At 37.2% G+C, this 14,147-nt stretch overlaps 1 protein-coding gene across 1 annotated transcript in view; it reads left to right on the top strand.

The window, feature by feature from the left end:
- Positions 1–14,147, top strand: part of EPHA6 (EPH receptor A6) — a 1,136,602-nt gene that overhangs the window by 458,526 nt on the left and 663,929 nt on the right. The window contains 1 exon segment of the mRNA XM_075543438.1: positions 7,425–7,580. Within this exon segment, the coding sequence (XP_075399553.1) occupies positions 7,425–7,580 (156 nt within the window).

Genomic DNA, 14,147 nt, shown 5'->3' with positions numbered 1-14,147 from the left:
CAGCCTCACTTGGTGGTCCACATGGAGAAAGGGGGAGGGGAAGAAGGACAAGGTGAAAGGGAACAGGGGAGGGAGGATGGGAGAGGAGAGAGGGAACTGAGGAGAGGCCAAGAGGGGAGCCCGAGAGAGCTCTTTATTGCTAACCAAGACCTATACACCTTTGGTGGGGGGCATGCAAGCCCCTTAATTGCAGCTAAACACATACATCACAGGAAGGGGTTGCACTATAGGTTATACAGCAATGAGAGGGGGACAATGTATGGATATACACCAATAGGAAGAGGGGGGATTCAGGGTATATCCTAGATTCAGGAGGGCAGCCTAACTTTGGATGTCACTGAGCCTGTTTGATCTGTTCTTTGGATCTCAATAACAACCATTATCACTAGGGTGTAAACCCACCCACAGGAACCAAACTAATGGTCATAAACTTTTAGGGAGAAGTAGCCCATTGTCCTTAACAGCAGGAAATGGGCCCCTCTTATGGTGGGACCAGACAGTTCTGTCAGCTGACTGCCTTCAGGGAGGATGGTTTTCAAATAGCCTTTAATGTTTGACAGGTCTTTGGGGGAGACAGAGCTGGGGGAAAGTCTCTTTATAATCCCACCTACTTTCTGTTAAATAGAGTTGATTGGAGATATAAGTTTGCATCAATCCTCCAGAGACACTTCACTGAAACTTGCGTTGTTTTTATTCAGTGCCTTAAAGTCAATTTTAATCCATAGCTAACCTCTGTCTAACAAGATGAAACTGGTCCCATGTTTAAAAGTTTAAACTAGCAAGAACTGAAATTAGGGGGTGAAATGAGGAGAAAATACAGCAGGGAGTGAGAGGTTACGATAAACATGAAATTGTAATAGGGGTTAATTAAATGGAAGCGTGTGCATGCACTTCACAATGGAACCTACTGTATCTGTTCATCTATTGCTGAGGAACAGGTTCTGAAATGTTACCAGTACTTCTTTTCCTAAAATATGTTTTGGGTCATAGATTTATGAATTTGATCCAATTTTTGGTTCAGTGGTTTTGCTTTGTCTTTTAATACGGTGTTACGTCTAGTCTAACGTCACCCAGTCTTTTTTCACATGTGGAAATCCAGTTGTCCAATCCACATTTATTAAAAAGGCAATTGTTACTTCTTTTGATGGATTAGCATCTTTGTTAAAGTTTCGTTGAAAACATATATGTAAATAACCCTGGACTCTCAACGCCATGTTAAAGTTTAATTGGAAACATATATGTAAGTAACCCTGGACTCTCAATGCCATGTAAAGTATTTCTTTGAAACACGAGTGTGCTCTCCAAAAGATAGGCATTATACATGGAAGTGCAAAATGGAAATAATCAGAGAAGTAAAATTAGGGGAATTTAGGCTGATTGATTTTCTGTACAGAAGAATGTCTTCTGGCTAAAATAAATGCAAGCTGGGGGAATGCCCACCAGAATCCTGCAGCAACTCTCCCCTGGGTTTTTCTAATAATCTAATAAATCCGCAAAGGAGAGCAAATAGAATTGTGGAAAGTATCCAGTTAATCCCAAAGACATAAAAGGAGGATAAATGGAGGAGAGACCAGATTAAGTAAAAGGAAAATAGATAACAAAGTAAATGTCGACCTAAATAGCATTTTACTATAAATGATATGAACCAAATATCAACAAAGTGATTAATTTGAGTTACAAGGCAGAGATTTTCTGATTGGATTAAGAAAAAAATCTATTATATAGCACATACAATAACAAACATAGTAGGTTAGAATAAAGGGATACAAGGAAACCTTTGAGGGTTATAAATATGTTGACTATCTTGATTGTCATTCCAGGTATATGAGAATAAGTAAAAAAATTAATACTGTACAATAGTACAAACCTTTATTATTTAAAAAAATGCTAAATTTTAAAGCCACTTTTTGTTGACATATCCTCCATCTAAATCTATATACTTCTGAAGATAGTATTTCTATCTCTCTATCCCTTCCCCAAAGATTAAAACAGTTTCGGCATGCTTAATGGACTCAAATCATGTTCCCTTTCATGGTTCCTTGAGTTTAGGAATAAGAGTAGTCTGAATGGGCAAGATCAAGCATATAGGCAAGAGGGAGTAAAGCTTTCCAAAGGAATTATCATAAACACGCTTTACTACACTCAAAGGATAAGCAAATATATTGTCTTGATAGAAAACAATCCCCTGACCCAACTTTTCTGGCCTTTTTCTCACCAAAGCAGTTTTCAATTTTCTGAAAACTTCTCCATAATAAGTCCTCAGGCTTGTTCTGACTCCTTTAAGACAATCCATCAAGATTATAGCTTTAGAACCCACTCCCGGAAATAGTTCCTATAATAGCCTGAGCTGACCTCTCTGACTTCAATTTCCCTGCCATCACAGATCCCCAGGAAAGCCAATGTTTTGATTGGGCCTCTTTTGCAAGGCCTGCGAAGGAAACTGAAGCAGCAGCTTACAGAGAGAACTTGTCTACAGCTGTCTACTGATCACAGAAATGTTTGCAAATGTTCTGGTAGGAAGAAGCCCATTCGTGTGGCCAGTGGCAATGCTTCATTGACTTGCCTGCAGGTGCATGTGTGCAGCTATATGTCTACAAACTTTTTAAAGCATACATGTTAAATCTATTCATTTTTATAGCAATTACCTTTTAAGGGAGTTTAAGAAAACACTATAGTATATTTGGATAAGAAGCCTAAAGTTTCTGTAGCAAGGGACGAGGAGGTTGGAGCAATACGTGTAAAGGATATATTATTAATACAACATTTTGGGTGAGTCACAGCAATAATGGGATGTGATCTGATACTATAGCATTACAAAAGCTGAAAGATTTATATGCCTTGTTTTCTTAATATGGCCTATCTATAAAGAGTGTGGCAGCCTAGAACAATGGTCTCCTAATATTTTAGACAATGGAATCCTTCAATTTAAATGAAATATTAACTGAACCAAATATGACAGAAATACAATAGTGTTTTAACAATGTACATATATTTCATAAATTCATTTAATCAGATTTTCTTATTATAAAGAAGACTGTGATGTACTCAATATTTTAATTGAGAATTAGTATAGAATATCACAGTCCCCAAAGCCAATTTGTCTCTAATTTTTGTATTAGGCCTGAAAACAAATCCACATGGTTTAATAATTTCCAAAAGGAGGTCTTTTTCTTTTCCTTTTGCAAATAACAGTTTGCATTGCAACGTTAGAATAATCATCTTTGACCCACAGTTAAATCACTTTTGCAATTAGTCCCTTACTAATTGTTCTACTCCTTATCATACATATAGTAATTAATCAAGTGAAAGAACTGCAAATGGTGAAATAACTTTTGCCATGGTCGGAACACGCACTGAGTAGCCATGCTGACTCCCAATAGGTCTTCCATTAGCGGAAGAGTCATACTCTGATATAGAATAGGATGATTTTTTTAAAAAGAAGCAAGAAACAGATTCATTGATATACTGAGATTTTTTTAAAAGAGAAAAGGAAAAAGCAACTGATGTAAGGGTGGGAAAACCATGCTGATAGTCAGACAAGAGCAAGTGTTAAAGATTCTGTGGAAAGAACATGCTTACAGGATGGAAGATTCTGAAGCAGGAAGTGTGACTCGAGCAGAATATCTGAGAGAAAGAAGCAGAAGAGGTCAGAGAAATAGCAGTGCCAAGAAGCAACCAAGGAGAAAAATGTGTGGGATGCCCAAGAGGCAATTATAAGGACGCTTGGCTTTTACTCCTGGAGAAATGGAAAGCAATTGGAGGATGTGTTGTCTGTTTCAAAGAGATCATATCTGCTGCCTTGAAAACAGACAATAAAAGTGAAAAACCTTTTCAGCAAGGTGATGGGAGAAGGGAGTAGTCTCATCTGAGTGAATGGAGAGAGATCCAAAACACAGGGAACTTTCTACCCAAGATAAATATTTTGAACTTTATCTTAAAGATGGGTGGAAGTCATCTAAGGTGTTTACACAGGACATTCAGCAGTGCCCACGACAGTAGCTAGGGGGCTCTGGTGCCATCAGGGTTGTCTCAGCCGGCTAACCGCAGGCAAACAGCTGGAAGATGGGCCTTTCTACTCCTTTAGAGTTTCAGCGTCGGAAACTTACTGGTGGATATGAGTCCGCATCAACACGGTGGCAATGAGTTTTTGCTTTTGTTTTTTAAGTATGGTTGCTCCTGGACATAGAGGTTTTCTGACATTTGAAATGTGGTCTTGAGATGATGTAAAATAAATGTTATATTCCTAAAATAGTATAGAAAAAGTAAATCATATGAATATTTAAATAAATTGATTATATGTATTTGATTAAATAAAACACATTACTAAAATTAACTACACATTTCTTGTTTGTGACTAATGGAAATTCTTTATTGTATATATTTCACTAGGTTTATGTGTTTCTCAGCTAGAGCAGGCTTAGAAATGACTTTGCACAATGGATGAGAGTGGACAAGAGCAGACTCTTTGAGATCAGTTTAGTAGTCTGTTCTCTACAACACTTAAGTATCATTAAACAATTCTGAGTATTTTAAGAGATGTTACAGTATTCTAGGAAGATTTTAAAGGAGGTAGGAAATTATCTGTGACCCGAAAGCGGGACAGATGAGAAATCATTTAAATATTTGGCTTAGTTACCAAAGAAAACAAATGAATGTGAGAGTGTTTTGCTGCAAAAAAAAATAAGTTATATGAAGATTACGTGCTAAAGAATGTTTACAGCTGATGCTTAAATGACAAACAACAGGAAGAAAAAATGTTTATCACTTTTGTATGTACATCCCATACATCTTGCATCTTTACATATAATAAAAATCCTTTCGGGGCAGTCAATAGCATGGTGCTGTTAGTTGTAGGTGATAACCAATCCGCTCTGACTCTTGGTGATCTTTTGTGCAACCTAAAGGAACACCGCTTGGCCCTGCATCTTCCTCACGATTGTTCGATGGTGCTTCTACTTGGGCAACCTGTCTGCTTGTTGCTGGTCCTTTTTCTGTTTGCTTGCTCACACTCTCTATTACCAAGAATTTTCTCATTTTCAAGCACTAGTCTCTCTTGATAAAGACTCATCATTTTTATTTTAAGGAACAGCTCTGAAGGCATGTCCTCCAAGACAAATGTGTTTGTTCTCTGGCAGTATGCTGCACATGCAATATTCTGGTGCATGCATTCTTAGATCTTCTTTGGACTAACCTGAACCCTTTCTACCTTGTGCATAGTCAGTCACTTGCCTTCCCTTGCATGTGAGGCTATTGGAAACACCATGGCTTGGGTCTGGCTCTCCTCGGTTTTCAAAGCCTTCCTCTTCAACCTTTTCAAGAGATCCTGCCCAGCGGACTTGCCCAGTGCACGGTGCCATCTGGTTGCTTGGCTGCTGCTCCCATGAGCATTGCTTTGGAGCCAAGCAAAATGAATCGTTGACAACTTCAATTTTTTCTCCATTTATTATGTTGTCTATCATCCCAGTTGTGAGCATTTTGATTTTCACTGTGCTGTAATCAGTAACAAGCAAATTATTAGTTGAATTAAAATGGTTTTATTAAGAAGTGACCTAGAAGGCTTGGAAAGCAGCATTTGTAATAGCTTTAGCACATTCAACTGTACATTCCCTGTTTAGTTTGTATTTCTCTATACATTGAGTTTTAGATTTTTACAAAGTATAAGCTTTAGCATTTAAAATGCATTTGGAAAAGTGTGGCACACTTATCCTATAGGATATATTCATTTACTTTTAACTATATGATTAAGTAGAAAAGCTTTTATTTGGTATACATTTATATATAAGTTGAATTTCTTAAATAACTTATGATCTATTATCTTATAAGTTAAATTTACTTTTTCATTTAAAATTAGAATTTAATCATGAAAATTTAGTGAAGTTAGTTTTATATTATTTACATGCTGTCCTTTTATATTAATAAATTCATGTCTTATATATATTCGTTTTTAGTCAATTATGCTTCCCCCTTGGAAGCTAATTTTCTAAAGGTACTATGCTATTTTTTCCCAATAGAACCCTTAGAAAAATGCATATTGTGGGGGAGGATAATGCATATGTCATTGGCATTAAGATATGGAACTCTAAATTTTAACACATTAATGAAGTGCTTATATGATTCCACTTTTTATGGATTAACCCAAGCTATTAATTTAGTAGCAAGTTATCAACGATACTGTGTTAATATCTACATACCGCATATAGTCCCACTGATACCAAATAACCAATTTCTTAATAATACTTGCTTTGTATAAGATGGATTGAGGCAGTGGCTGCAACAATGAACTCACACGTAAAAAGATTGTGAGGATGGCGCAGGACAATATTTCATTCTATTTTGCATACTGTTGGTTGACTTGAGTTAGAATCGACTCAATGGCACCTAACAGCAACAATTTACAGAAGATAATTTTGCTAGTTTTAAACTATTAGCCTATTTAAGAGAAAGCATCAACAAGGGAAATTAATGTAGTTGTAGAATGCACCTGCGTGTGTGTGCACCTGTGTGTGCAGGAATGGTGTGTGCACCTACCACTTCTTATGGTTAACCTCTGTTGGAGCAGAATCATCAATGGCACATGAAATGCTCTTAATGCCAATGAGTGGTAGTCACCTCGCTCCAAGGCAACACTCATAACCTCATGCACCTCTGGAATATGTTCTTGTATTTGGGTATATTTAGATATAAAAATATGTATGTATATATAACAAGCATTGAATCATAAATATTATCCTTTTCTGAATATATTAGCAGAAAACTTACTCATGGTATTTTGTTGTTAAATCATGCTTTTCATAAGCTTTGAGATATGTTTTGTTCAAATGCATTAGGGAACAGTAATTACATATTTTCATTGGTGTGACCCTGTGTTATTGCACGTCGTCTCCCAGAAGAACACAAAATCCTGTCCTGTACGAAAAACTGTGGACATCCCTGCAATGTGAGGCCATGGTGGGGTAGGGATTTTCCGTTGAACTCAGATCCCAAGGATCAGCAGATTGAAACTTCCAGCTCTTCCTCAGGAGAAACACGGGGCTTTCTACTCCCAGTTGCAGAGTGGTAAACCCAAAGGCCATTTGACATGCCTTATAAGGAGCTCTATGTATCGGCAGTGATTTGATGGTAGTGAGTTTTGTTTTGTTTTTCTACAAATTGAAAACACCTTTTGGGATGGGTGGGGGGGGGGCGTGCATTTAAGGTTTATGCTTTTAAAATAGCAAGTTCAGCAGAAATGTGCTAAAGCAGTTGCATTACTAACGCTAAATAATTTCATTCATTAATATGACAATATATTGACTTTTCTCTATTTATGTGACACTGACCTCTGAGAGCCAAAGTGTGTATATAAATGAAAATAGTGTAGATGTGCAAACCAAAGAACCCTAGCGATAATAAGTACAAATCATTTTTTTTGTGTGTTTTCACAGCTTGCAGACCAGGATTCTATAAAGCATTTGCCGGGAATATAAAATGTTCTAAATGCCCTCCACACAGTCTAACGCACATGGAAGCCACTTCTGTCTGTCCGTGTGAGAAGGGTTATTTCCGAGCCGAAAAAGACCCACCTTCTATGGCATGCACCAGTAAGTCTGTCCATTTTGCATTTGGAAATCTTACTTTCAACCGTTCTGATCTCTTTATCCTAAATTTAGAAGGAAAAAAAGAAAGGAAAATGGCCAAAATTCTGTACCACCCATATGATTTGCCTTTGAAAACTATTCAAGAAAAAGCTTCTGTCCCTTCATTCTCTCAGAGTTCCTTTATAATAGCCTGCAAAGGAAATGTTAACTTCTCAAAATCCATATGGATCCTGGATGTTCAATTACCAGCATCGGTTAAGGATCCATGAAAAATTTCCCTAACCGTGAGCTAGCTGTCTTTAGGAAATAAAAGCAGTTGGCATTGATAAAACTTCTATTTTTTGCTCAATACTTGACCATTTTAAGGCAAATCAATTTAGGAGCAGCACATTTTAATATGTGAGGATAAAACTCTAAAGTCTAAAAGATGCCAAAAAGTGTAAGTCCTATGGACACTTGTCTTAACATGGAGGTGGTTTCATTTGGTCCACATTTTACCTCTCATTTTTCTCTACATTTTAGGGGTCGGGTCCAATAGAATGTTAAATGTAAATGTGAAGCTCATTTTAGTGCATGAACAGAGAATTTGAATCATTTCCTTTCTTCTGTTTTTAACGTAATGTGAAATGTTTTCACATTTGAAAACAAAAGTGAATAAAGCAGTGCATTGCTAAGCTATGCAAATATGCATAAGGCCATCCTTATACGGATAAATTAATATTGCTAAAACATAAATATTTTAGTGAAAATTCACTAGGGGAATTGATAGGAAATTGTTGCTTGTACTATATAACTTGTAAAAATAAAAATAGATTCAGAATCATTTAAAGTTACATATTCTGCATATAATGCTACATGTGATACATAAGCTATGATAATATATATATGCAACCACTGTCTGTCAGTTATCTTACTCTGGCAACTTGCATGTCTCTGTAATACCGGAAACCATGTCACTGGTGTTACAAAATCTAGCAAGATCACTCAAGATGAATACGTTTCAGCAGAGCTTCCAGACTAAGAACAGACTGTGAAGAAGAAATGGGCTGTCATCTACATCCATTTTAATCACAGCAGAACATTCTCAGATAGACTGACAACATTATGACTACCAGTGGACCATTAAAACCAAGAGTAACAAAAGATGAACCCTCAGGGAAGGCTCTCTAAATATACCCGAGGAAGAGCCGCCTTCTTAAAGTACAATTGGCCATGAGAAAGCGGATGGATGAAAGGTTTCGGGACCTTCATTTGCTGGTGGGATGTGACTCAAAATGAGAAGAATCATCTACAAACACCCATTTAATAATCAGAACATGGAATGTTCTAAGTATGGATCTAAGACTATTATGTAATCAAAAATGCAATGGAATGTATAAAGATGGATATCCTAGGCATTAGTGAGCTGCAATGGATTGATATTGACATGTTGATTCAGACAGTCACATGATTTACTCTTCTTGGAATGACTAATTTCAAGAAGAATTTCGTAACGTTCCTCACATTTATAGGATTCCTTCTTTTTCTTAAAGGAGAAGAAAATGTTAAGATCTATCTTGATAGATATTCTGCTTGTGATAGGATAAGATCTTAGTCATATAAGGAAATCCAGTTAATACAAATATTACTCAGATTTACTCACTAACCGCTAAAGCTGAAGCACTTTAGAAATTCTGCCAATTTCTTCATTCTGAAATGGATCCTTCATGTAAACAAAGATGCATTGATAATTAGTCATGATTGGAATACGAAAACCTGAAACAAAGAGGGAGGAACAATAATTGGAAAACATGGTCTTGGTAACAGAAACGGAACTGGCAGTCACATCATAGAATGCTGAAAACTAACAGCTTCATTATACATCTCTTTTCGTCAGCCACATAAACAGTGACTGCCACCACACACAATACACAAAACCCAAATTACCTACATCTGTGGGAACAGATGGAAAGCAAGCTAGATTCAATACCATCGAGTCAATTCAGGCTCATGGTGACCCTACAGAACAGGGTGGAACTGTTTTTATCCATTGACTTCTAATAGAAGACCTTAAGAGCTGTGGAAAGACATCCGCACACCATACACGAAGAAACCAAGCAGTCATTAAAAGGACAGGAAAAACATACCAAGGCGATGCCAGAAGAAACTGTGGAACTTGCTCTTGATCATAGAGCAACTAAAACAAATCTCAGACACGAGGAAGACCTGAAAAGAAAGCTTCAAAAGAAAATTAAAGAATTCAGTGTAAAATATTATAATGACATGTACTTTGAAAGTGAAAGAAGAAGATGTTCAGCATATACCAAGTTAAAAGAGCTAAATAAAAAACCCTAGCCTTAAGTTATAATATTAAAAGATGATTTAATGGGAAAAATATCGAAAAATTTAGGAAACATCAAAAGAAGATGAAAGGTGTATACAGAGTCACTGTACGAAAAAGAATTCGTCTGTGTTTAAGCATTTTAAGAGGCAGCATGTAATGAAAAGTGATGCTATTAGTGAATGTCAAGGTTCTTGGAATTGATAGAATGTCAACTGAAATGTTTTGAAAAATGATAAAGCAGTGGAAACCTTCACTTGTCTGTATCAAAAAATTTGGAAGACAGGTACCAGAAGAGTTCCATATTTGTACCCATTCCAAAAAGGAGTTGGCCCAGCATAATTCAAAACTCATTGAACAATATCTTTACAAACGAGTTAAATTTTGTTGCAGATCATGCAAAGATTGTTCCAGCAGTATCTCAACATGGAGCTACCAGGAATTCAAACTTGATTCAGAAGAGGACATGGCATGTGGGATATCATTGTTGATATCAACATTTTGGCCAACAATACCAGAAAGATCTTACCGTGTCTTCTTGACTATCCAATAGCATTTCTTTGACTGCACGGACCGTAACACACTCTGAAGAGGACCGAGAAGAATGGGAATTCACTCATGTAGAACCTGTGGATGTCCCATGAAGTAGTCGCTTAAACAGAACAAGGGGTTAGTGGGTGGCTTAAAATAAGGACAAGTGTGGTCAGAGCTGTTCCTCTCACCGTACTTATTCCATCTGTATGCTGCACAAATCACCCGAGAAGCTGCACTCTGTGAAGAAGAATGTGGCATCAGGACTGACAGAGGCTAATTAATAGCCTTCAAAATGCAGATAACACAGCATTCCTTGCTGAATAGGAAGAAGGCTTGAAATATTTGCTGATGAAGATCAAGGCATGCAGCTCTCGCTATGGACTATACCCAGTGTCAATAAGACAAAAACGCTCACAGCTGAATCAACAAATCACATCCTGATAAACACAGGAAAGATTGACGCTCGCCAGTATCCCAGTTTGCTTAGATCCATAATCAATGTGCATGGAAGCAGAAGTTGAAAAATCAGATGACATATTACATTGGGTAAATCTCCTGCAAGGGGCCTCTTTAAAGTGGTAGAAAGCAAAGTGATACATTTGAGGACCAAGGTATGCCAATTTCAATGCGCTCATGCACAGGGAAAAGTCGAACCTTGAACAAGGAAGACTGACAAGGTTGGGTGCGCTGGCATTTTGATGCTGGCAAAGTACTAAGAGCCACCAGAACAAACACATCCATCTTGGCGCCAGTACAGCCAGAAGGTTCATTAGAAGCAAGGATGGTGAGACTTTGTCTCACCCTCTGAAGCGTTTATCAAGAGAGACCAGCCTTGCCAAAAGGCCTCATGCTTCATACAATAGAAGGTCAGAGAAAAGAGGAAGATCCCTGGGGAGATAGAATGACATATGCCTGCATGGATAAACTCAAGCATAATAGCAATTGTGATACTGACAATTAATGGTGCAGTATTTCATTTTGTTGTACATAGGTTGGAACTGACTCGGTCACACCTAACAATAACATGTATTCATCAAACAGACTGATAGAAATATTTTGTCTGTTAAAGTTAACTGGCATGCTTCATACACTTGTCTTTGTTAATATAGAGTTTAATTAAAAATCATGAGATACTTTTAATACAATACAAAGTCAATAAAATATTTTGGGTTTTTGGTTTTAAATATTGACGGACGAGTTTCTTCAGAAAAATGCAGCCTGGAAAATTACTTTTTTTAAAAAGAATATAATGTAAGTTCATTAATAGGAACAGGGGAAATTCTCATTATAACTCATCGTTTAATTGTGGGAATTGTTTTCAGAGAAAAACCTAGTAATTGCTATACTTAGGTAAACTTTCTCACACAGTTATTCTGAGTAATTATGTTGTAGATAGCAACCTTCAGGCTAGAGTAGATGGTGCAATTTTCAAAGGCTAGTGTTCTCCAGGCAATATCAAAACCTATATCAGAACTGGGACACAGCTGCCCAGGTAAGCAACAGACAACATTCTCTATTTTTCCTATATTTTCCTCTTGTTTTATGATATAATTTGGGATCATTGATAAACTAATAGAAGAAAATATTTCTCATCAACAAAGTACAAAAGTAGGTGACTGGAAAGGCTTACAGTTCGTATATGATTTGCAACACGATTTATATGGCTAGTACTCATTTCTGAATCGGAGATGAGGACTTATCAGTTGAACTTTAAGTGTTCCTTCTTTCTCTCTCTTTGTGTCTCCCAAACCGTTTTCATGCTCAGAGGATTCAGAGAGTGGTTTGGACAGAGCTTCCGATAAGGACCAGCTTAGCTTCCTGCATCAGACATTGAAAGGGAGTCCAAGGAAAAGTGCACTGTGGAGGGCGGGGGAGTCCGGTCTTCTGAGCCCAGCCTCTGGGGACTCTGAATTCTTCCAGGGCCTTTGACCTTGCTTTAGCAGTGTCAGCAAGGTCATCTGGGTGCAAAATGCTGGCTTTGATGCTCACGAATGGAGCATCACAGGGCAGTTAACTTGTCCCTCTGTAGCACACCATCCCTTCATACATGTTGAGAACAGTCTATACTTTATACTGCTGGCATGATGGCAAGTCCATATTGGTAAAAGGCTAACATCTACCCAGCATAGGTAGGTACTACAGAAATCATTCTTAGAACAAAAGAAGATAGTGTAGAACAAGTTTTGAATGGTTTCTGATAAATTAATATTCAAACTAGTAAGCACTTTGTGCTGATGTTATTATGCTGAGCTCTGAAGTTCCACGTTTATGTGTCTGCAAACTGAAGAAATAATGTATTCAAATTTTCCCGAATTCATATTAATTTTGCTGTTGTTGAGGTTATACAGAGCAAAACATATGAATTCAAGTTTCTACATGTAAAGTTTAATGACATTGTGATAGTCTTCGAGTTGTGTAATCATTCTCACCTTTTGTTTCCTGAGTTCTTCCTGCCTAATTAACAGAAGTATACTTCCCATAACAAAAATAAAACTTCACTGCCATCAACTCGGTTCTGACTATGGTCACCCTGAGGGGCAGGGAGAACAGTCCCTGTGGGTTTCTGAGCCTGGAACTCTTCAAACGTGTAGACAGCCTCATCTGTCTCCAGCAGAGTGGGCTGGTGTTTGAACTGGTGACCATGGGTTAGCAACCCCATATGTAACTAACTCCAACAGCACGCTTCCTTCACTCCCTCCCAGATTCCTATCCAATCTTTCAAATTTCTGTAATGAAATTTATCCTATATAGGTAATTCTCTTTAGAGTATAACGCTAAAGATTGATTTTTCTTACTATTGTTTACTTTTAAGATGACTTTTTAGGGTATTTTTGATGTAAGGCTGAAAGATTATGTCAAACTAATAGCATCTCGGGGCATGCAATGTTTAAATTCCTTTCATGAATTTCCTCTCTATTTGATCAGGACAATTCTATGTAATCCTTGGTCCAAAATGCTCACTGACACTGGTTTTCTGAGCTCCTGGCAAAGAAGGCAGGTGTTCACGGACATCATTAGCCACACATTCATTATTTTCCTCCCAGTTCTAACTTTTGAATATTAGATTTTTTTCTTAGTAAAAAACCTAACTCGAACTTATTCTTGCATCTTTCAGCTTAAAAAATATCAGTAGAATCAGTTGAATTACACTCTGATCAGGGAGTGACGCTCTGCAGTTATTTCAATATCTGCAAGAAATGCAAAAACCATCAACTCCAAACTAACAAAGACATTAAAAAGAACCATTTTGGAGAATAAAACAAGGACTCTAGTAAGTGCAAAAGTCCTTGAACAGTTATACTTAAGCACCTCATGGTAAGTCTTTCCAGATAAGAACCTTTGAGGTCAGGATTAAGTAAGCAGTTAATCTTCCCTGTCCTTTCACTAATTGCAAACCAGAGCCAAATCTTGAAATAGACACCAGTTTGTTTACTTCTAAGTCTTATACCTCTATGAATCAGCCATTTTTTAGATTCCATTGGTGTGTTACCAAAGGACTAGAATTTGGATTAAGCTTTTAATCCATCACATTCTTGGATTTTTACCAATTTTGTCATTTGAAAATATATTTGGGAAACCTTACATGGATCTATAAATGGTTAAATTTTCCTTAGCATCATGAGCAGGGAGGACAGTGACCGAGATGTTGAATGCACGAGTTCAAACAAACAAACAAGCAAGCAAACAAACAAACAAAAGGCCAGAAATGTTGGAAT

The sequence above is a fragment of the Tenrec ecaudatus genome, chromosome 2, assembly GCF_050624435.1.
Source record: "Tenrec ecaudatus isolate mTenEca1 chromosome 2, mTenEca1.hap1, whole genome shotgun sequence".
Lineage (NCBI taxonomy): Eukaryota > Metazoa > Chordata > Mammalia > Afrosoricida > Tenrecidae > Tenrec > Tenrec ecaudatus.
The sequence above is the reverse complement of the archived record's forward strand: the minus strand, read 5'-3'. Positions and strand labels throughout refer to the sequence as shown.